This window comes from Heteronotia binoei, chromosome 3, assembly GCF_032191835.1.
Source record: "Heteronotia binoei isolate CCM8104 ecotype False Entrance Well chromosome 3, APGP_CSIRO_Hbin_v1, whole genome shotgun sequence".
Lineage (NCBI taxonomy): Eukaryota > Metazoa > Chordata > Lepidosauria > Squamata > Gekkonidae > Heteronotia > Heteronotia binoei.
In genome coordinates, this window is record NC_083225.1 from 87,785,244 (window position 1) to 87,809,856 (window position 24,613).

General features: G+C 41.9%; 1 protein-coding gene across 7 annotated transcripts; it reads left to right on the forward strand.

The window, feature by feature from the left end:
* Positions 1-24,245, forward strand: DDX3X (DEAD-box helicase 3 X-linked). Of its 7 annotated transcripts, none has more exons than XM_060234142.1 (18): positions 1-420; positions 1,918-1,975; positions 2,865-2,915; positions 11,328-11,459; positions 12,450-12,570; positions 13,802-13,963; positions 14,049-14,148; positions 15,062-15,197; positions 15,680-15,765; positions 16,377-16,475; positions 16,823-16,983; positions 17,094-17,238; positions 17,466-17,610; positions 17,861-18,042; positions 18,130-18,247; positions 19,200-19,356; positions 21,504-21,640; positions 21,763-24,245. In XM_060234142.1, the coding sequence occupies exons 1-18, from the start codon at positions 376-378 to the stop codon at positions 21,840-21,842; spliced, it is 2,115 nt and encodes a 704-aa protein (XP_060090125.1). In that variant the 5' UTR covers positions 1-375; the 3' UTR covers positions 21,843-24,245. The 7 variants fall into 7 exon arrangements, with proteins under 7 accessions (XP_060090125.1, XP_060090129.1, XP_060090124.1 ...); XM_060234141.1 differs by having other exon boundaries at positions 4-420; positions 2,868-2,915; positions 17,466-17,655; positions 21,504-21,641; positions 21,761-24,245; XM_060234140.1 differs by having other exon boundaries at positions 214-420; positions 17,466-17,655.
* Positions 24,246-24,613: the final 368 nt, after the last annotated feature.

Genomic DNA, 24,613 nt, shown 5'->3' on the forward strand with positions numbered 1-24,613 from the left:
GATAACAGCTTGAGCCTCCTTAATCGGAACGAATCTGCAGCCTTGGCCAGTTCTCGCGGTACTCTTGGGAGTTCTTTGCCCTCCCCCCACCTCTTTATGCGGAGCGAATAGTTCTCCCCGCGATACCTTTTGCTGGAAGCAGAGGTGGGGGGAGGGGACCGAGAGGAGGAAGAAGGGGCGTGGTTTTACGCGTTGAAGTCATCACGGCAGCTCGGAGGGGGCGGAGGAATATATAAAGGCCAGGGCCGAACAGGGGGGGTTTCAGTTAGAGAAGCGATTCGAGTCGACAGTGAGGCAGCAGTCGAGGCTAGTTCTCCACCAGGCGAATCCGACTTTCTCTACGCGGAGCGGGACCTCCCGAAACGATCTCTCGTTATGAGTCATGTGGCAGTGGAAAGTGCCCTCGGTCTAGATCAGCAGGTGAGAAGCCGCGGAAGCATCGGGATGGGTCGAGGGCGTCGATGATGGCTCTTTCGGCCAGCACTGACTGATCCGGTTCTAGGGCCTTGTGGGGATGCTCGGTGGTATTTAGGCCCCACTTTTCGCTTGTCGCCCTACTTTTCTCGGGCGGCCTTCTAGTGGCGCATTTAAGTGTGACGCAGTTCCTTTTTGTGGAGGCCGCTTCGCCGGCGCATTGGGCCTTAAATCCTTATTGGATTCGGGAGAACTGGGGGGGGGGGGGTGAGGATGGGGTGAATGAATGGGTAAGGTTGGTGTTGGAGTAGACGCAGATGGTGGTTGAGGCCGAGCGCCGCCGGGCCGTGAGAGGCCTGGCCTGTTCCAGGGGCTTTGTGCGGCTGTAAGGAAGGCTCTATCTGCCGGGCCCCCTGGTGGCCACGGAGGGCACATCAGCGGGTGGGGGACAACGGCGGCCATTGTGCGTGTGACGAAGCGAGGGGGGCGCGCGTGCGCAGTTTCCATGCCTGTGGGGGGCGAGTGAGGGAGAGGGGAGCGGGAACCACAATGGCGCTGTCTCTGTCGCGCGCGCGCATTCTCGACTTCTTTGTCCTCGCGGCTCGTGGGAGGGTAGTGGGTGAGGGCAGCGGCAGGCCGTGGAGGCCGAATCCTGCTTCCCTTTTGTTCCTCTCGTTTTCTCCGTCTTGAACGGATTTTCTGCTGCTGCCCGATGGTTGAGCGTTCCGCATGAGGCGCCACGGGGGCGGGGGGGGGGGTGCTGCGAGCGCCCTACTCTCCTGCCGGCTGCTGAAGTAGGTCGTGGAGCCCGACGGGGAAGGAGGGGGGAGCCACGTGACTGCCGGATCAGCGGCTGCTAGTGAAAGCCCTGGATGCACTTCGCTGCAGTGGAGTTCTGAAGCCGTAAACAGCGGCGAGGGAGAGCCTTAGCAGTGCTTCCCCTGGGTTATTTGTCTTAAACGCCTGCGCGGCACACTTTCATCATTTTGGGCCTTGCTTCTGAGTAAAAATGCATAGGGTTATGCTTCTGAACAAGCCCGTTGTTGGATTTTTTTAAAAGTGTAGTTTTGAGTGTATCTTCCTGTGGCTGCAAACGGTGGCATCTTCTAGTTAGCCAAAATAACGTTATATAAATCTATGTTGAGAGCATTTTTAGTAAATGCTTACGTAACATTGATGCTGATATGGAGGCTGGGCATTTTTTTGGATTTGCATAACTGATAGCTGATTGTATGAGTAGTTTGAATACTGGAAATGAGACCGTTTCCTCTTTTTATCAAGGAAGAGATACCGAATCGGTGCAGAAGAGATACCAGTGATTCTTATAAGAGGTCTGAAGTAAATAACCTGTTAGTTTAAAATCCAAGTTGTAGTACCAAGAGAACTGGTACTTAAAGTCTTAAAGTGTGGATTTAAATATGGAACACTGAGTATTATTTTAGGTGTTACTTTTCCTTTGAGGATTTAGAGGGACATTCAGCTAACACTGTTTACTGTTTTTAGTTTGCTGGTCTAGACTTGAATTCCTCAGACGCGCAGAGTGGAGGAGGTACAGCAAGCAGTGAGTATATAAATTCAAAATTTAAGTTTATTGTACCTTTAAGATTTAATCTTAGCATTTTGTGTATGGTAGCACATCGAATGAGCACTTGAGCAGCAAGTGTTTTTGAGTGTTGGGTCCTTCATAAGGGTACCATTCAAACTCTGTGGTGAGTTGAGCATCATTGGTGTTGGAAATTATTTCATTCCAAATTTAAAAGATGAGTTGGGAGGAGCAGTGACCCTAATTTTTCTCTTTCCCCCCGCCCCCCCAATTAAGATAGTTTCAGAGGGTAGCTGTGATTGTCTACAGTAGATCAGTTAGATTTGAGTGCAGTAGAACCTTAGACAAGAATTTTGGTATATAAGCTTCTGAGAGTCAAAGCTCCTTTCCTACTTGTGTCCAACAAGGGAGCTTTGATTCTTGACAGCTTCTGTCCTGAAACTTGTTGTGCCTACTGGGCTTGAATAAGTTAATTTTTTAATACCTATCTGAATGAACTATGAAGTTAATGAATTGTTAGAATGGAAAAATTCTAAAATCACAAGCTGAGCATTGGGTAATAGAGTTGATAAGGTTTTATGAAAATGCATCTATTAATGTGATGTTAAACTTTTAAAAGTTGAGGGGGGTGCTGGTTGCTGAAATGGAATAAGTGCATTGTTCCTTCACTACTGACTTCACAAGTGTTTTTCAAAGTAATTGTTCTTACAGTCATGAAGTCTAGACTTAGTTACACAAATATTTGGGTGAAACTGTGCTATATTACAATATGTGTACCTAGAAGGCAATATTAGGCTTCTGTAGTCTCTGGAGTTTTGTAGGTATTTGTAGTTTTCAGTCAATCTAAACAATTTGTTTGCTAAAATCTTTTTTTAATTTGTCAAAATTAACAATTGTTTTGTTTTAGAAGGCCGGTACATTCCTCCTCATTTGCGGAACAGAGAAGCCTCAAAACAGGGTATGTTGATACATGAATATTTCAGTTGAAGTAGTGCTGTTGTAGTCAATGTGGGCTTTGACTCTCAGTTGAACTGGGACAGGAAAAGAATCTGGGAATTCTTGGTGACCAGATTTATTGAGACCTGATGTTAATGCTTGAGAACTTTATCAGGATTGGGGGTACTTCAGTCACCCATATTTGAGCCTGAATAATTTTCCCTTTAAGTTTGAAGTAGATGTTGCATAGTAGGGTGGTAGTTAATAGGCTGTGTCATTTTTAACTGGAGCAAGGTGGTCAATCAGTAAAGCTTATTTCAAAGACTATACTTGGAATGGAATAAGCACTATTTATTTGAACATGACTGTATTGTGCAGTCAAGCACTGAATCTATCATGGAATGGGGGTGAATACATGTGATACAGTGATTATCTTACCTAGCATTGAATGTTTTACAGTAGAAAGCCACAGGCATTTAATCAAAATGGCTAAATGTTACCATGTAGTTTATTAGTTTGATTTCAGTTCCACTCACCCCCATGATCATAAGGCCTGTATCCTATGGATCCGTTCTGCTAACCGTATTGCTCCATGGAATCCAACCTTAAGCTGTCTCATTTGGAAACTAATTAACTGCAAACTAACTACAGCTTTCATATTCTCAAATTATACATGATGTAAAGGGCAATTTGTACAGAAATGGAAACATCGGAATAATTTTAATGAAATATGTAGTTTGAATTTGTAAATGGCTGTTAAAGCTGTAATGCTAAACAAAAAAATTAAATGTTTTTGTGTATTTTATAGAAAAAAAGCATTAAAAGTATGTACAGTCTTTAATTTTTCCTCTTAGCAATCACTATCACCCTGTTCAGTATGTCAGAGTTCTTTGAGAACCCCATAGTAATTGTTTATTACAATACTATAGATCAAGGGTGGTGGCTACCTTTTCATTAATAGGCTTCTTCTGAGTGGTGAAAAGTATCCTGAACTACTAAAACATATTAATAGAGAGTGAGCTTTGCTTCAGGTTTTTTTAGTCCATATTTGTTTAGGACAGAACAAAGCTTAGTAAATATGGGGGGCAGGGAGCAAGCAGCCAAACAACATATAGAAAATTCCTATAAAACAAAAACTTTAAACAAAACAAAGGCTAGAGCAGTATTTCCATGAAAGCATAGTTACTGTACTTTGAGCTTTAGTGCGCACAGCAAAAATTGTTGCTAAGATAGTTTCAAAGTAAAGAAGCAATTACTAATAGTAATGAACTTGTGGGAAAGGGGGAAAACTACTGCCTTCACAAGAGAGCAAAACTTAATCTGTTGCTGGGTCTTCAAGGGCCCCATGAGCTTACTCTTGGAGACAGATGCTATATTTTCTTCTGTATTGGCAAGTAGTAGGCAGGAAATACTGTTAAAGCCATTGCATGTATTTCAAAGGGTGGAATCCTAAATAACAGTTACTATATTGTAACTGAGAACTTGAAAGTATTTGCATTAAAACTGTAAAGCAGGGGTGTCAAGCAAGCGGCCTGGAGCTCCTATCAGGCCCCAGAGCAACTGGCTGTCATCTGCTTCCTTCTCCCCCTCTCTTGCTTCCTTCTGCATCACAGCTTGCTTTGCCAGGCTTGTTCAATCACACAGGAGTTACAGAGCAAAGTCTGATTTCTCCATTGGCTGCAGCTCCTCCATTGGGGAGGGATAACTTCCTTTGCCAAGCTCTCTCAATTGCACAGCAAAGCTACTAAACCAAGCCTCTATTCTTTTTTATTGTCTGATTCTTGGTCCCCTAGGGAAAGAGGGAAAACTTTGCCTATTTCCCTGGATCACACGGGAGAGATACAAAGAAAGCACCCTTGAGACCAGCAAGTGCTGTTTTAATCATGTTGTATTTTAAGGTTTTTTTTAAAAAAATCTTTAATTGTGTCCTTTATAAAGTTTATATCTTTGCTAGCTGGCATTACATTTTATGGCACACTCATAGCCCAGTCCAACGAAGGTCTTATTTATGTCTGATTCAGCCCCTCATAACAAATGAGTCTGACACCCCTGCTTGAGTGAATTTATGTAGTTATACTAGTTGCTTAATTTGTGTTTCAGTTATCTTACTGGCAGCATTGCTCCAGTTTGATACATAAAGATCTTTCATAATGTCATTACCACAAATCCTTCTGCTGTGGCATCCAGAGATTTAACTTGTGAGCTTCAGCCTCCGAATCAGATGTTCTGTCCTTGAATGAGGACTCCTTCGTATTTAGATACTTGTACCCTACTTTGCTTTTTAAAAAGAAGCAAAGTAAACTCACATCATTCCTCTTTCTCCGTTTTATTCTGACAACTGCTTTGGTGAGGTATGTTAGACTGAGAGTGACTGGCCTAGAGACGAGCAGTGGCCTAGACTGGCCTCGAGATGAGCAATGATGAGAGACTGGCCTAGAGTGAGCAGTGGTTCTCCCAGAGCCTAGTTCCAGCACTTGTTACTACACACCATGTTAGTGCACTTTTGCCCATTCAGCTAATTTGCCTCTGCAGACAAATGTGGGTCTGGATACTGGATGCAGTTCCATGGTCAGACCATTTTGCTCTGAAGGCTTCACTGAGCATGATGAGCCCAACTTGTTCAGGTGGTGAGCAGAGATTTATGCTTGTCCATAGTGCTTAATGGACACAAGTTGGTGGTAGGATGCTCTGCAGGATCTGATGTTCCCTGGTGGCTTGTTGGAGGAGTGGCATAGTCAACTCTCCAAAGCCATCGACAACATTGCTCTCCAGTGCCCTCTTTGCCCTCATACAAATTAGTCTGTTGTATACTATGGAGCTATGGAGGATGAAAAAACGCTGAGACAACTGGAGCGTGGATGGTAAAGAACTCATGATGAAGTGACTAGAACATCTTTTACGTTTATGAAAGCCTATGAGATGGTAGTGAAGACTGTTAAAGATTTCTGTGCGGTCTCCATTGCATTGGCAAGCTTTCACCCAGCCCAATTATTTAGGATGATGATTTGCTCATTAATTTCATTGCTACATGGCAAACAAAATTATAAGGAATTGGCTGTGAGGCATTTGTGAGTCGCTTTGCGGATAGTCTTGTTTATCTGGCAGAACCTACTGACCACAATTGATACAATAAAGCAACTGGAAGCCCCTTGGCTGTCTTCAGGTCTAGTTTGGGACCAGTTCAGCCAACTTTCCCAGGGGGAGGTTGACAAGATTCTGTTGGCTGTAAGGTCCACTGCTTGCTTCCTTGATTCATGCTCATCTTGTCTGATTAAACGCCTATAGAGATGGTCTGTGGGTGCTATAATTAACTTATCCCTACATGTGATGTTCTCATTAAGCACAAGGAGGTGGTATAACCACTCTAGAAAAAAACATTGGCCCTATTGGTCCTATCCAACTACCGCCCAGTGTTGAACTTAATATTCCTGGGTAAGGTAGTTGAGAGAGCAGTGGTTTTAGTGGATGATGCCTCTGTTCTGGATCCATTCCAGTCTGGTTTCCGCCTTTGCCATAGCATGGAAACTGCTGGTTGCCCTCAGATGATCTCTGGAGACATCTGGATTGGGCGTATCCCCACTGCTCTTGCTTTGGATTTAACAGCTGTGTTCAGCATGGTCAACCATGATCTTTTGACTCGCCACCTTGCCAACGGGACTGCCTTATGATGGTTTTTCTCCTTCATAGTGGTGGTATGGGAGAGGATCTTCCTATGGCACCTACTCAAATGCAGTGTGCCACAGGGAGTGATCCTCTCACAGTTGTTATTTAACATCTACATGCAGTCTCTCACCCTGCTGGTACAGGGATTTGGGCTGGGCTGTCACCAATACGTTGATGACACCAAGCTCTGTTTGTTGATGGCTGGTGGACCAGCTGATGCCCCAGAAATTTTGGGCAGGGCCTTGGGGGCTGTGGCTGGGTGGCTAAAACAGTTGGCTGAGGTGAAGTCCAACGAAGATGGAGGTCCTGTACCTGAGCTCTGGTGGTGAGATCAGAAATCAGCCTCCCAAGCCTTGTCGGGATGCCATTGTCACCAGTGCCTAGGGTGAAGAGACTGGGGGTGGTCCTGAATGCCTGTCTCTCAGTGGAGGCCCAAGTCACCACAGCTGCCAGATCGGCCCTTTGTCATCTTTGGCTGATCGGGTAGCTGGTTCCCTGCCTCTCCTTACACAACTTGGCAACAGTGATCTATGCAATGGTTACTTCCAGGGTGGATTACCATAACATAATGTGCTCTATGTAGGTCTGCCCTTGAACCTGACCTGGAAACTGCAGCTAGTGCAAAATGCGGTGGTGTGCCTTTTGGCTGCAACGTCTGTGTGGGCATGCATTCACATGGTGCTATGCCAGTTGCACTGGCTGCCAATTGAACATTGGATCTGTTTCAAGGTTATGATAGTAACCTTCAAAGTCCTATGCTGCCTGAGGCCGACATATTTGTAGGGCCACCTTTCCTCCTATGTGCCCCAAAGAGCTTTGTGCTCGACTGAGCCACACCTGATGGTCCCCGGTCCAGAAGATGTTTGCTTAGCCTCAACCAGGGCCATAGCATTCTCCACCTTGGTCCTGGCTAGTGGAACCTTGCAAGGTCAGGGCCCTTCAGGTTTTGATGCAGTTCAACAGGGCTCTGAAGATCTTGGCCTCCCTTGTCTATACTGCCCAGATGAACTGTACTCCTTAAAAAGGTTGCTGTGGCATTTGTTGAATAGGTCCTTGCTTTAGTTGTCATTTCTTGTGGGCTTTAAGAGGCCTTCGTGGGTGCCAGAAATTGAGTTTGTCAGTTTTAATTTTTTTTAACCTTGCATGAACTGTTTGTATTATTGTGTTGTATTTTAACTACTATAATGTATCCTGAGCCCAGTAGCAGAGAGGATGGGATATAAATTGAATAATAAAATACAACAGAACTTAGGAAAAAGGAATATATTATTTGGAGCTATATAATGAACTACCGTATTTTTCGGTCCATTGGACGCTCCGGACCATTAGACGCAGGTGCCTGGCTGGGAGACAAGCGGCGAGATTGCTCCCTCCGCCCCCACCGCAAACCCCTGAGCCACTTGGTGGGAAGGGCGGGATATAAATCATAAAATAAAATAAACCCAGCACTTTGCAGGGAGCGATCTCGCCGCTTGTCTCCCAGCCAGGCACGCAGGCGCCGGCGTGCTTCCCCCGTGCCTGCGTGCCTGGCTGGGAGACAAGCAGCGAGATCGCTCCCTGCAAAGTGCTGGGTTTGTGATGGGGGCGGAGGGAGCGATCTCGCCGCTTGTCTCCCAGCCAGGCACGCAGGCATGGAGAAAGCACGCCGCCCCCTCCACAGCCAGCGCTCGCGAAGCGCTGGGTTTACAGAGGGGGCGGGTGCTTTCCCCGTGCCTGTCTGCCTGGCTTCAGCTGCTGCTTACAGCAAGCGCCAGGATCGCTCCCTCCGATCCCGGCGCTTGCTATAAGCAGCAGCTGAAGCCAGGCAGACAGGCACAGAGGAAGCACCCGCCCCCTCCGCAAACCCAGCGCTTCGCGAGCGCCGGCTGTGGAGGGGGCGGCGTGCTTTCTCCCTGCCTGTTTGCATGGCTTCAGCACTGATGCTTAAAGCAAGCACTGGGATTGGAGGGCGGAGGGAGCGATCCTGGCGCTTTTTGTAAGCGTCAGAGCTGGAGCCAGGCTGGCAGGCGCGGGGAAGCGCCGGGACAGAGGCAGCGGATCGCCCCTCCCCCCCGGAGGAAGGTACGTACGGTACCTTCGCTCCATAAGACGCACACACTTCCCCCCCACTTTTTTGGGGGGGGGAGTGCGTCTTATGGTATATAATATAGTTGGAATAATGTGCTCACTGTTGCTTATTCCTGATATAACGGACAACTGTGAACCATTGGACGTGATTTTGGCCTGGACTCCCTGGCTACTGATAGAAAATAATACAATTAGATATAAGTATCAAGAGGATTTTTTCATAAATGGAAGCTGACAGCTTGAAATCATGTTTTCAAAAGTACTGAAAGGAAGGAGTTCATGAGTAATGGCTGGTTTAGTCACATATGCAGTCCCCTTCCACTGTAAAGAATGTAGGCGTTAGCCTCTCAGCTTTCAAAGACCTGTTCAGAATAAGTAAGGTTCTCAGCTTAGTTCTTCCCAGACCAAGCTAAATCGTGTGGAAAGTAGTTCACCTCAAGTTGGACAAGGATATTTTGAAAAAACAGGCATTTCTTGACACTGGAAAGCTACCTGACTCTGAAGTGAGAGACCAAAGTCTTCAGCATCTAACATTGTACCTGCTGATGACTCTAAAGCATGGCACAAGTGGAAATTGATGCTCTTTTCCAGTGTGGCATTGTGATTCATTAGAGTGCTGGGAGGCACTTGCCTCATGATTGACTGGGATGTTGTTGGAGAACACTGCTTCTGAGTGTCTCAACTGTTGGAGAACACTGCTTCTGGTGTGTAGTTAGGGAACAGATCTTCAATCTGAGCTAGCAAGAAGACCGCTTTTTCCTCTATGGCTGTGTTTTTAGGGATAGAATCCCTACTATCTACTCTTTTAATTATGAGCTTGAAGAAGATTTCTCCTGTCCATTGGGCATTTGTAGAAGAATAGTGGCTGTTTAAGTAGCAATTTCCTTACAGGGTAAAAAAAATTCATGGTAGTATGCTAAAGTTTTATAAGTATTTAAATTGAATTGTAATCCTGGGAGTTTTCATGGCTTTCTTGCAGCAGGAAATGCCTGTATGGCAAACTACTATTCCAGTGCGGCAGCGCCACCACCAAGATGCTGTAAGTTGGTGTCAGGCTGGAGTGGTCTTTGTCATTTGATAGCATGTCTTTAAGCATACTGCACAGCAGTAACCCGCAATCAACTAACAAAAGAGCACATGGCTTTATTCTTTAGAGCAGATTGTCAGGCATGCTTTTTGCCTACATTTTAACTTTTAAAGATTTCATCTGGGTACTGGCTTAATGTTTCTTTGTATGAAGCAAAAAGTAGCACTGGGAAACTGTATTTGTATCTTGCATTCAAATGCTCCTTATAATTAAGAGACAGAGGTAAGTGAAAGGTATTTATAATATCTGTAATATAAAATGTAGCAGTCCTTAAGTCTTTATTGATTTAGCAGTCATTCTACTGTAGATTTCTAATATTTGGACCTAGAAGATTCCTCTTCTCCCCCCCGCCCCCCCCAAAAAGCTTTAGGTGCTGGGGTGGGAATTTGTGGGTCTGCTAGGTCTTTGAACCTCTTCTCACCATGTGAGAAACATTCTTAAGCTTACCAGTGTACGACTGTATGATACAACTAACTATATGATGAAGATATATGAATAATGTGCCATTCTGGCCACATTTAATTTTAGACAGCAGAGTAGTCACTTTAAAAGCTTATTGCGCTTAGAGGCCTAAAAGCAAATAAACTGATATAATCTCTGATTTTAAGTGGACACAACTTATATTATCCCCTCCCATCCCCAGCAACATCTCAGTTTGCCCTTTTATATTTTTCATCTGAAACACTTTGTGGTTTGAAGTGTCCAATGAATGCTGAGATCTTTTTCTTTTCAAGTGCATTTATGTTTATGTAACTGCTGTAAGCACCAAACCTCTGAACAGAGAGCTCTTGTAGCTATCCTGGCTGCTTATAAATCAGAAATCGTTGCAATTGTTAAGGGGTAACCTAATACAAGCCCACAAGATACAAGTTTAGAAACTGATTGTGAATACATCATGGCATAAACTTCTGTGGGCTGTTCTTTTGTGATATTTTTGTCCTCTGGTCAGCAGGAGCTTATGATTTTTGTTAGCTCTAAGGTATCTCAAACTTGGTTAGCTACGACAAACTATATATTCTGTAGAGTTTCCTACATGTCTCAAAAGATTTGGTTGCAGCTAATGACAAGAGTCTCTCAAAATACTAATCTTTGTGAATTTTGTAGTGGTAGCTATCAATGTTAGGCCTATAGCCTAAATTTTATTAGGAAGCATTTAGATTTGAACAGAATGCACAGATGTAGTTAATAAACAGCTGTGTGCATGGTAAATATTTGAGCTTAGCATAGGATCTTGACGCCTACTTCAGACTGTTTGACTAGTTTTCCTGAGAATTCTTTTGCTTATAGCATGGCAGCGAGTATTGGTGCACTAAGCTGATAAATGTGAACCATTGTATTGTCTGTTGTAGGCTTAGCTAAACGCACAGTGTGCCGTAAAGTTTGTTTGCAGCTTTCATAAATCTTACTTGAATGCAGCACCTTGACCAAGTGAAGGCCTGCATTTCTAACGACCTCTAGAGGCCTGAGGCCATTCTTCTTTCTCCCAAGGAAAGGACTTTTGATGTAGACTTCTGGCAGCAAAAGTCACACTAGTGCTGTGGAGCTTGCAAAAACTTATTTGCTAGCACAAGTGACATTTTACCCTTTAATTGTTTGACTTTTTATTCTCTGCCAAAGATTCCCCCAGCTGGGACTCTCGTGGAGGTAATGGCTATATGAATGGATATGATCGTGACAGCCGGATGAATGGCTACGATCGTGATCGCGGTGTGTTTGGATCCAGAGGAGGATCTGGACGTGATGACAGAGGTGGGCGTGGGGACCAGTCACGTTTCATCCAACACTTCTTTAGTGTCCACTACTACTCTTGCTAGTGATACAGTCAACTTTTCTAGAGAAGCTTTTACTTAACAGTATGATAGCATGAATGGAGACTTCTTATGGAAGTTGGAAACTTTCTGTCAAGCAACATTCTGAAAGCTAGTTTTCTGACACACTGGAATATTACTGTAATAGAGGCTTAATAGTGTTGGTTATTTCTGTGGGATCTTGGAAGTATGAGTTTGGCTACAGCAAGGTAATCCCATAGAGAATTCTGAATGCTGATTTAAAATTTACATTGGGGTGGTAGAAATGATACTGTCCCATTTGTAGCCTGCATTGTAAATACTGTTTTGTTGTATGTCTAAACGTATAAAATGTGTTCCAAGATTTCACATTCCAAATTTTGTGGACTGTTTAGCAAGGTTTTCTTCATGATCATGCCACATGCTTTGTGGCAAAGGTGCTAAAGTATGAACAACACTCATTTGGTATAGACAGACTTACTTGAGGGGTTTGCTGAAGTATAGAAGAATCAATAGCTGCTGTATGTCAAATATGAACATTTTGCATCATGGGCCACAGCATGGTTGACCTGCACAGGATACAGCAGCCTTGTTCAAGCCAGCAGGTATGGGTCTGTACAATGCCTGGATATGAGATCATCTAACACTATATATGCTGCCTTAAGGTCCTTGTGGAGGGGGGTTTGCAGGAGAAAATCATAACCAAATTTGTTTACAATGTGTCACTATATCATAAACAGTAGATGATCCTGGTGTCTTGCTTGTAATAAAATGTGCAGGGTCTGAGTAGATAGTTCCAAACGGTTTTGCAAATAAGATACTTGGGGGATGTTGACTGCTTAGTCACTGAGACACCGTCATGGTGAGGTGTGGGGCTTTAGGTAGTTTGATTTTTACAGAGTGACTTGTTCGGTCTTTAGACAAGTTTTTAATTAATGACATTTCTTCCTAGGATTTGATGGGTGGAATGCAGGAAGAGACAGGGATGCATACAGTAGTTTTGGTGCAAGAAGTGAACGAGGTTCAGGAAAATCAAGCTTCTTTGGTGACCGTGGAAATGGCTCAAGGGGAAGGTTGGTATCTGCACACGTTTTTTTTCATTTTAAAGAACTGTACATAAGGGAAAGTGGTGTAGTCTCTAGAAATTAAGTTAGGTGCTTAGTTCTCACACTCCCCCAGATGGGAGTAACATGAGAAGATGTAAAATAACTTCAGAAATGGCAAAAGAGCTAATGTGGGTGGTGGGTGTTATTAGTATTGGCTTCAGTTCTTTAGCAGTAAGGATTAATTGTTATGACACTGGAGAAGATTTAACGTTTTGGGAGTAGTGATTTACTGTCATGCTTCTGTTTTGAGTGACTACAACTGTTGTGTAGTTTGTCAGGGTAAATCTTTCAGATTATCTTAATCCCTAAAATAGATCAACTGATCTTTTGAAACTCTTTACTGAAGGTGCCATATATCTAGATTTTTCTTCACAAAGCTGTACTTGCCAGGTGAAGCATCTTTATTTTTAACCTTATATCACTGGATTATAGACGGTCATGTGGGCCATGGTGTATCTTGACTGGAGCTTAATGGAATGTCCCATGGTATCACCTGGCTCCATTATGGCCCACATAACTGAGATGTGGGGTGCCAGAAGGCCTCATTGGGCTATGTTAGTCACGCTTCTGCTTGGGAGATTTCCCCTTGTACCCCAGGAATTTGTATAGAAAATACTGGGCAGGGTCAACTTCAAGCCTGTAAAATAGCCAGGTTGGCACCCTGCAACTCACTGTATTCCACAGTGGGAGAGAAGCATGAGACTGTTGGAAAACTCTGCCGGGTTACACGTATTCTTAGGAAGTATGATTTGTCATGTATAGTAGAATACATGGAGAGAGAGTATAATTGAGCTGGCTGTATTTGCTTCTGAAATTCAAATTAATCTGTAGAAATAATAGCGTTAGGTATTTGTGCTCAGTGGGGAGGGAGGTTTCAGCAAGAAGCATAAAAATCTTGGTGGTATAACTGACTGACTGAACAATTTGTAGTCTCAGTATTCATTTCTACCAAGTGCCATTTCATTGATACAGTACAATATATCTGAAGAAGTGAGCAGTGACTTATGAACCAATTTTGTTAGCCTTTAAGGTGCTACTGGCCTGTTGCTCTTTTCTAATACTTCAAATATAGGTAGTGATTTTAAAAAATCACCATAGACATTGAGTCTCTAGAAATGGTGGGCAAATAGAGGTTGCAGTACCTTATGGAAAACTGTTGTTTAAGCTGAATCTCAGACTCTGAACTTCATGTGATCAGATTTGATGATCGTGGAAGAGGCAGTGACTTTGATGGCGTTGGCAGTCGTGGTGATAGAAGTGGCTTTGGAAGATTTGATCGTGGTGGGAACAGTCGTTGGTCTGATAAATGTGATGAAGATGACTGGTCCAAACCACTTGCACCAAGTGATCGTATGGAACAGTGAGTATTAACCTTGGTCATTTTGTGTTTTGCTGAAGTTATGTGCTTAGCGCTTTGTGATACTCTGTTGATATCTCCACTCTAGGGAGCTCTTCTCTGGTGGGAACACCGGCATTAACTTTGAAAAGTATGATGACATTCCAGTTGAGGCAACAGGCAGCAACTGCCCTCCACACATTGAAAGTGTAAGTATTCCTTTTGTAAAAACTGGATTTAGTTTTGAGTACAAAGAGGAAGTAATAGATCTGTGTATCTGGGGCTCTAGAAAGCTTAGTATCCTAGTAATCTTGGATGTAACTCGTTTTGGAATTAGAACAGGAGTTGATGGTGAAAGCTTTTCTGCTGGTGCATGGCATCTTTAAATCTGATAAGACCTCTATCAGAATCCCTGTTCTAGTCTTCTAATTTTTATTGGTTTTTAATGATAAAAATAGGGTAACTGCTTGTTTTTAATTGTCCTGCAGTAGTTTGTATATTTTGACTATATAATGGAATGTGAATATGTGTCTCATGAAAACCTTTGGGTACTCTTGGTTTCTGCAAGTCTGCATTATCACCAGCCTAGTACTCAGCAGCAGTGTTGGGATGTGATAAGGGAACACGAGCTGTTACTGATGTGAAATAGCTCCAGCAAGTGAGTTGGAAGTGGCAACATGTTGACTTGTCCCTTTGGATCCTGCCCTTTGTTGGCATGGCTGTCTGGATCAGAGTTAGGTATGTGGCATACTTGCCTCTACCACCTGAATCACTTCAAATTATTAAAGTTGAAATTTAATAGAGGGTCTATAACTGCCAAAATACCACTACGATACAGTTCAAATATTGCTGGTTTTTGTAAAATACCAAAAACCTTTCAGTCTGTTGCAAGTATGTTTCTAGGCAGGCCTCTGGCTGTTGTTGTATGAGTCTTTTTTAGATTATCTTCGTTAGTGGAGTTTGTGGCTGTGATACAGTGTGTACAGTATGCTTTTGGGCTCTATTTTTAGAACTAGCAGGTAGCCAACATTATACTTGTAGTCCTAGCAGCAGAGTAGAACAAAATTGCATTATGTGAGTGCGTCATAACACCTGTCTCTCAACAATTTCAAATATTTGTAGTTCAGTGATGTTGACATGGGGGAAATTATCATGGGGAACATTGAGCTCACCCGCTACACTCGACCTACTCCAGTGCAGAAATACGCTATCCCTATCATCAAAGACAAGAGAGATTTGATGGCTTGTGCTCAGACAGGTATGTCTCTACTGGTCTGTGTTGGAATATATTGCTTAAGAACTCCTGGAATGTCTTATTACCTGTACATGGTTTACTGGAGGAGAATGAAATTAATAGGAAACTAGTTTCCATGAAAGAACAGTAATGGGGTGTTTGGAATGGCTGCAGAACAACTTGCTTAAATGCCAAGAAATATATTTATAGGTTCAGAAATAACTGTCTTCAAAACACTTTTTCTGAATGGTGTATATGTAACTATTGGGAGGAGGGGTTAATTGGCAGCCTGTTTTGTAATTGGCAGTTATCCTAGCAAATTCAAAGCATGTTTACCTTGATAGCATTTGTATAAGACAGAAAATAGATAAATGTCCACATTAAACTTGAAGAGAGTTGCTTCAATAGAACAGCCATCCTGTCTTACTGTGGAAAAGGAATATTGAAAATGGTTTTAAAAATCTGAAGCGTGCTATCATCTACAGTGAAACATGTACCTTTTGCAGGGTCTGGGAAAACAGCTGCATTTCTTCTGCCTATACTGAGTCAGATCTACACAGATGGTCCAGGTGATGCCTTGAGAGCTATGAAGGTAAGATTTTGATCCAAATACTTCCTCCTTCATTGGTGAACACAAACATGGCTGGCATTGGTGCCTGAAGCCTAACTTTGGGATCCTTGACTCCAGTGTTTTCAGCCAGCAATACTATACTTTGACAGCATTGTATTTTATTTTACGAAATTTAAATTCTGCTTTTCTGCTTTCAATGGTCATCAAGATGGCTAACATAATTACATTTTAAAACCATTAAAAGCAGCTGTCCCCAGTAAACATGCATAAAAATAAAAGCAGAGGTAAAACGCATACAAAGATATATTTAATTTCTGATCTGTAAGTATTGCCATCCGTATAGCAGAGTGGAAACAGTATAAAAGTGAACTACTGTTAGAGTGAACCAGATTTTGGGAATAAATGCAAGGACTGCACTCCTGAAGTCTTCTAAGAGGAACTGTTTTGTAATGGTGGGTGTCAGCAGCAGCAACTGAGAATGGTACATAGTTATAGTTGGCAGCAATACTGCTTGGGGTCAGGTGTCACCTAGAAACAATACAAGAATTTCTGATGTCCTTGGAATAACAGTGGAAATGTGATTTGCTTTATCACCTTGATTTCTAGCTGCTAATGGGTATTAAATGTTTCAGGAAAATGGAAGGTTTGGACGTCGTAAGCAATACCCAATCTCACTAGTTTTGGCTCCTACAAGAGAACTGGCCGTGCAGATCTATGAAGAAGCCAGGAAGGTAATCATGTGCTTGGTGTAGTGGTTAAGTGCGCAAACTTTTTCTGAGAGAACTGGGTTTGATCCCCCACTCCTCCACAGGCACCTGATGATGTGACCTTGAGTCAGTTACAAGTTCTCACAGAGCTGTTCCACTCAATAGCAGTTCTGGAAGAGGTCTCTCACCCCCATGTATTTCACAGGGTGTCTGTTGTGGGGAGAAGGGAAAGGAGATTGAAAGCTGCTCTGAGATTCCTTTGGGTAGTAAAGGGGTGGGGCATAAATCCAGTCTCCTTTTTCATTTGCAAGTTTGGCAAGCATAATAGTTGGACATCTTTGAATCTAAAAAAATTTGCTTTATTCCCATAGTTTGCATATCGTTCCAAAGTTCGCCCTTGTGTTGTCTATGGTGGTGCTGACATTGGCCAACAGATACGTGACTTGGAGCGTGGTTGCCACTTACTTGTAGCAACTCCAGGACGTCTGGTAGATATGATGGAGAGAGGAAAAATTGGACTGGACTTCTGCAAGTAGGTGTAATAGCTCCACATCGTGCATTATAATGGCCTTTCACAGTATGGATCAGAATTTTATAAATACTGCCTTAATTGCTGATACCTTTTTTTTAAATGCTCTCCAGGTACTTGGTATTGGATGAAGCTGATCGTATGCTTGACATGGGGTTTGAACCTCAAATTCGTCGTATTGTTGAGCAAGATACTATGCCACCAAAGGGTGTCCGTCAGACCATGATGTTCAGTGCTACCTTTCCAAAGGAAATCCAGGTAATCTTTCACCAACTTGTTAGAAATAGTGCTAGTGGTTGTATTGTAGTCAAACTAATAGCACAAGTTAGCAAACTATTCAGGTAGTTGAAGAGCCAAGTGACTTGTGGCCAAGATGTATGCTATTAAATTGCAGAATAGAAGTAGCAGTTCTCAAATCTTTTTACTGATAAATTCTTATAAAATATTGGTAGCCTCCATACTGAATCCAAGTATTCTTCTTTCAGATGCTTGCTCGTGACTTCTTAGAAGAATATATCTTTCTGGCTGTTGGCAGAGTTGGCTCTACATCTGAGAACATCACACAGAAAGTAGTGTGGGTGGAAGAGTTAGACAAACGGTCATTTCTGCTTGACCTCCTAAGTGCCACAGGTAAAGACTGTTTGGGAGAATTCCAACACAACTCTAATGGCTCAGGTAATGAGAATCTATGTTAGGTGGAGGAAAAGCTTCAGACTTTTCCTCCCTGTTTTCTCCTATCTTTGAATATTTTATTTAAATCTGCATGCAGCTAGCTTGACTAGTATTAAGTTGTTGTCAATTGCAACCATAATTTTCACCACTTGGTGGTGCTATATCTACCTATGTGGCTTTGTGCTAAAACAATTCTTTGATTTCATAGGCAAAGAATTGTTGACTCTGGTGTTTGTGGAAACTAAAAAGGGGGCTGACTCCCTGGAAGATTTCCTGTATCATGAAGGATATGCTTGTACAAGTATCCATGGTGATCGCTCCCAGCGAGACAGAGAAGAAGCATTGCACCAGTTCCGTTCAGGCAGAAGGCCCATCTTGGTTGCAACTGCTGTAAGTATACTTTTAGCTGAAAAATACACACTGACAACATGAAATGAACAGGTTGTAATCTGTGCACTTCTGGACACACGTCACTAGGTAGCTGCAAGAGGCCTGGATATTTCAAATGTAAAACATGTCATCAACTTCGATTTGCCAAGCGACATAGAAGAATATGTTCATCGCATTGGCCGCACAGGACGTGTTGGAAACCTTGGTAAGATTTTGTTCATGTTACCCTGAACGTCAAGTATCCAACGAGTTTTGAGTTGTTAAATAATGTGGACTTTATTTTTGTGACACAGCTATACTGTTCCCAAATTATAGTTTGCTGTTATATCCCCCCTTGAAGCTTTGCAGCAGGAAAAGGCCTCTATCAAAACTGGAGATAGAAAGGTCTCCCCAAAATGGGAAATTTGGAGAGAAATCTCACCTTCCCTCTGGATTTTTCCAGTTTTCTTTTGGAAAAATTGAATGTGGAGCACCTAATTCCTATGAAAAATCTTCTCAGATGAGTAAAATGCTTTTTAAAGATGCGGTGGTACTCATAAGATCAGTAATGGGAAGATTCTTAATGTAACAATACTTGTGCATTATGAACTTGTATGATGTAATTTAAAGGGTAAGGATATGTTCAAAAGTGGTTTACTTTTTCAGTTAGTGTCTATTCAAATACACAATTAGTTTAATTTTAAATATTACAAATAGATGTCTGTGCTGGATATATTGGTAGTCCTGTTGTGATTTAGATGGCTGATTTCTACTGGGTAATATACTTGAATTGTTGCAAAATTATGTTGTATTCAACTTTCAGAAGTTCCTTACCTATAAAAGTATCAGGGTGCTTGGGTTTTGTTTGTAGAAAATAAAGGCATCATGCAATTACAGAACTGGGCATGTTTAGTATTTCCAGAAATGATACCTTTCTTATGAAAGCTACTTTATTACCAGGAGCCCTAAAACTTTGCCATCAGACTTCTAGAATACTTTGCACAGATGCAGTTAAATCTATATGCTTCTGGGAAAATAGCTTATAAAATTAATGTAAATCAGTTGTTGCCCATTTGCTTTAACTCTGAAAAGCTTTTGACTTTAGAAAGGGTTTTAGGGGAGGCTGAAGACAGACATATATTCACAATGAACAAAATTCTGTTCATTTCCTCCATTAGGTCTTGCCACATCATTCTTCAATGAAAGGAACATAAATATTACGAAAGACTTGCTAGACCTACTTGTTGAAGCTAAGCAAGAAGTGCCATCTTGGCTAGAAAACATGGCATATGAGCAGCATCACAAGGGTGGAAGTAGTCGTGGACGATCTAAAGGGTAACTTGATTCTTTGGGGGGAGATAAACTTAAACTGTGCAGTGGTATGTACAAACCATAGGTGAACATATTGAGCAGTAAAATTGTCTATGAATTACAATTGTCTATTGTCTTACAATTCATAGTCAGGTTGGTTGATTTTTCTCACATCAGTTTCTTGAATAGATCAAATGTGTTTCTTAAACAGAATATGGCCCTTACGCTGTCTTATTAGTTTATAATATAATAATAATATAATAATAATAAATTTTATTTATATCCCGCCCTCCCCGCCTAGGCAGGCTCAGGGCGGCTAACAACATTTCAATAAGTTATACAATATAGGGTTTAAAATATAGTTTATATATATTCCGCCGATTCCCCCCCATAGGGGCTCAGAGCAGAGTACATAATAAATAATATCGGTATAGCATTTTTGATGACTTGAAAGTTGCAATAACGCTCTTTCAAATAATGTGCAGAAGTGTCTGCAGAGTGAAGCTAATGTAAGTGACCATATGGAAAAATTGCCTTCCAGACGCTACTAACACTATTCTCCTACAACTGAAAGACAAATTAAAAACTAATAAGTCACCGGGTCCGGATAGCATACATCCGAGAGTTCTGAAAGAACTCAAAGTTGAACTTGTGGATCTTCTGACAGAAATCTGTAATCTTTCATTGAAATCTGCCTCCATTCCTGAGGACTGGAAGGTAGCAAATGTCACCCCCATCTTTAAAAAGGGTTCCAGAGGCAATCCGGGAAATTACAGGCCAGTCAGTCTGACTTAAATACCGGGAAAGTTGGTAGAAAGCATTATCAAGGACAGAATGAGTAGGCACATTGATGAACACGGGTTATTGAGGAAGACTCAGCATGGGTTCTGTAAGGGAAGATCTTGCCTCACTAACATGTTACATTTCTTTGAGGGGGTGAACAAACATGTGGACAAAGGAGACCCGATAGATGTTGTTTACCTTGACTTCCAGAAAGCTTTTGATAAAGTTCCTCATCAAAGGCTCCTTAGAAAGCTTGAGAGTCATGGAGTAAAAGGACAGGTCCTCTTGTGGATCAAAAACTGGCTGAGTAATAGGAAGCAGAGAGTGAGTATAAATGGGCAGTCTTCGCAATGGAGGACGGTAAGCAGTGGGGTGCCGCAGGGCTCGGTACTGGGTCCCATGCTCTTTAACTTGTTCATAAATGATTTAGAGTTGGGAATGAGCAGTGAAGTGGCCAAGTTTGTGGATGACACTAAATTGTCCAGGGTGGTGAGAACCAGAGAGGATTGTGAGGAACTCCAAAGGGATCTGTTGAGGCTGGATGAGTGGGTGTCAACGTGGCAGATGCAGTTCAGTGTGGCCAAGTGCAAAATAATGCACATTGGGGCCAAGAATCCCAGCTACAAATACAAGTTGATAGGGTGTGAACTGGCAGAGACTGACCCAAGAGAGAGATCTTGGGGTCGTGGTAGATAACTCACTGAAAATGTCAAGACAGTGTGCGTTTGCAATAAAAAAGGCCAACGCCATGCTGGGAATTATTAGGAAGGGAATTGAAAACAAATCAGCCAGTATCATAATGCTCCTGTATAAATCGATGGTGCGGTCTCATTTGGAGTACTGTGTGCAGTTCTGGTTGCCGCACCTCAAAAGGGATATTATAGCATTGGAGGAAGTCCAGAAAAGGGCAACTAGAATGATTAAAAGATTGGAACACTTTCCCTATGAAGAAAGGTTAACATACTTGGGGCTCTTTAGCTTGGAGAAACGTCGACTGAGGGGTGACATGATAGAGGTTTACAAGATAATGCATGGGATGGAGAAAGTAGAGAAAGAAGTACTTTTCTCCCTTTCTCACAATACAAGAACTCGTGGGCATTCGATGAAATTGCTGAGCAGACAGGTTAAAATGGATAAAAGGAAGTACTTCACCCAAAGGGTGATTAACGTGGAATTCACTGCCACAGGAGGTGGTTGCGGCCACAAGCATGGCCACCTTCAAGAGGGGTTTAGATAAAAATATGGAGCAGAGGTCCATCAGTGGCTATCAGCCACAGTGTGTGTGTGTGTATATAAATTTTTTTGGCCACTGTGTGACTGTGTTGGACTGGATGGGCCATTGGCCTGATCCAACATGGCTTCTCTTATGTTCTTATGTTCTCTTGCAGCCGTTTCAGTGGAGGGTTTGGAGCCAGAGACTATCGAACAAGCAGCAGTACTGCTGGCAGTAGTTTTGGTAGTAGCCGTGCAAGTAGTGGTCGCAGTGGTGGTGGTGGTGGCCATGGAGGCAGCAGAGGGTTTGGAGGTGAGTTTTCTTACATGTTAGTAATAGAATGAAGGTTGGGGAAATAAAAATTAGAAGTCATTTGATTTCCTGTGTAGTTGAATTTTCATGGTCATTAATTCTCATGGTTTTTGTTTTAATAGGTGGCTATGGCGGCTTCTATAACAGTGATGGATATGGAGGAAATTATAACTCTCAGGGGGTAGACTGGTGGGGCAACTGATCTGCTTGCTGCAGATGCTTACCAAACAAGCTAATATGGAAACCACATGTAACTTAGCCAGACTATACCTTGTGTAGCTTCAAGAACTCGCAGTACATTACCAGCTGTGATTCTCCACTGAATTTTTTTTAAGGGAGCTCAAGGTCACAACAAGAAACGAAGGAACAGAAGCCCTACTTCGAAGAAGGTTTAAAGACTCCATTGTAGTCAGGATTAACTCCCCCACCCCCACTCCCGGACTGTATTTATAATTTTGTGACTGAGGATCATTTGTTAATGTACTGTGCCTTTAACTTTAGACAACTTTTTATTTTGATGTCCTGTTGGCTCAGTAATGCCCAAGATTATCAATTGTTTTGACAAAATTCCTGAACTTGGGCTTTAAAAAAAATCAAACCTTGGCACGCAGGTGTGATACAACTTACAGGAATCATTGATTCATCCACTAAATACTACAAAAAACTTATGCGGTGGCCTGCATTAGGGCTTTGATACTTGGAGATTTGAAAAATAAAACATCTTGAAGCATATCAATGGAATTAGTTTCTAATGTGGCAAAACTGTACTAAGTTAAAAGTTGATTTGCTCACTCTATCCTGGATAGGTACTTAGAACCTGATAGTCTTTAATAAGCCATTCCAGTCATGATGATGAAGGTGGTGTATGGATACATGCATACAATAAAAGCACTGTTTTCAAAGTTAATGCAAGTAAACAAAGCAGTTCCAGTGTTTAGGCAGATAATTAATGTGAGCTAGCCAAACTGAGGTGGAACATTACAGGGAACGTTAAATGTCTGAACTTGAAATAGTTTTTAGGAGAATTCATCTACTTAGACTTTTCAAAATTGCCTGCCATATAAAATTGAAATGGTAGAATGGCTGACCACAACAGTGACGGGTCCACTTTTTAAGGGCCTGACTGATTTTTTTGGTCTTAACGCATGCTAGTGTTGATGTTTTTTGGTCAAGGGGGAATGAACAGGAAGAATTATGCAGCAGGCTTTATTTTAATGCAGATTCACATTACTCTGTTCAAGCTGCGTTGAAGTGTAACTGGCTTACTGTAGACTTGTAAAATGGCTCCAGAAGAGTAACAAATTCTGAGATCACAGAGGTTGGAATGTACATAACTGCACAAGGTTTCAATTCTGCTATCAAGTGCAGTTTTAGTCAGTTTTAGTTGCATAGGTTTCCATTGTATTAGTCTGTTATGCTGAATCTGGCCAAAGATAAGTATTTCCAACAGTAAAATGCCTCTGCCACGTCAATTCTCTGAGCTAACTTTTGTGGCGAGAGTCATTACCAACTCTTAGTCTAAGTGGCACAGGACAACAGCAAAATCTCCTAAAGTGCAATAGATCTTTTCAAGTGTATTGTGCCTTGTTCTAAACTTTTAAGTAGGTGCACTTGACAGTATTTGAGGTCATTTGTTATGGTGCTATTTCAATTAGTCTAGATTTAGGCCCTTGTACATTTTGCCCATAACTTTTTACAAAATACTTCTTTTATTGCACATTCAGAGAATTTTATATGTCTTGTGTGCGTGTCCTTAACTTCCAATCTTATTTTGTCTCTTGGGAGACTGAACGCAGCTTGTCTAAGGAAAGGAACTTGATTCTAAAACTGGGACCATGGGAATAATGGTTGGGAAGAAACTATTTGCACACGACAGATTTCTAGATACTTTTTGCTGCTAGTTTTGTGTAATATTTATTGAACATTTTTGACAAATATTTATTTTTGTAAGCCTAAAAGTGATTCTTTGAAAGTTTAAAGAAACTTGACCAAAAGACAGTACAAAAACACTGGCACTTGAATGTTGAATGTCACCGTATGCGTGAAATTATATATTTCGGGGTAGTGTGAGCTTTTAATGTTTAAGTCATATTAAACTCTTAAGTCAAATTAAGCAGACCCGGCATTGGCAGTGTAGCCATAACTTTCTGATAGCAAAACAAAAATTGGCAACTTTAAAATTAAACATGCCAAGGTTTTGATACACTTGTCTTAAGATATTAATGAAACACTTCAAAACACTGATGTGAAGTGTCCAGATTCTCATATGTTTGTTGCGTGAGTTTTTGTTTAGTTGTGTGGTTTTTTTCAGTGAATGTCTGGCACATTGCAATCCTCAAAACATGTGGTTATCTTTGTTGTATTGGCATAATCAGTGACTTGTACATTCAGCAATAGCATTTTAGCAAGTTTTACAGCCAGCAATATTCTTCAGTTCAGATAAGGATTCAATCATATGCAAAGAATGGATTTAAACTTGCTGAGTGTAAAGATTTGAACTTCAAGTCACTGTAGGTTTAGTAATTGCTTATTGTATTAGTTTAGATGCTAGCACTGCATGTGCTGTGCATTACTCAATTTTAATAAAATAAAAAGTTTAAATGCAGTGTCTGTACTTAATCTGGTGTTCTTTGCTGAGATACAGCCTATATTTGTCATCAGCTACACACACACAGAACAAACATCAAATCTTCCACAGATGCTGAGTGAATCATTCTCTGCTAACACATCCCAGGCAGAGCAGTTTACTGTATTTGTAACTGTACTGCACTATGATGTGGTCAAGGAAGGTCTTGCTGTTTCTCACAAGTTAAATGATAAAGTTGCTATCTCTTTTCTCATATGTGAATAGTTCAGAAGTCACCATGTTGTCCTTTGTTCTTTATATGCAAACTGAACAAATCACCTCAGAGTAATACCCTTTTGGCCATTCTCCAACTATTCTCACTGTCCAGTGATATAAAATGATATAAA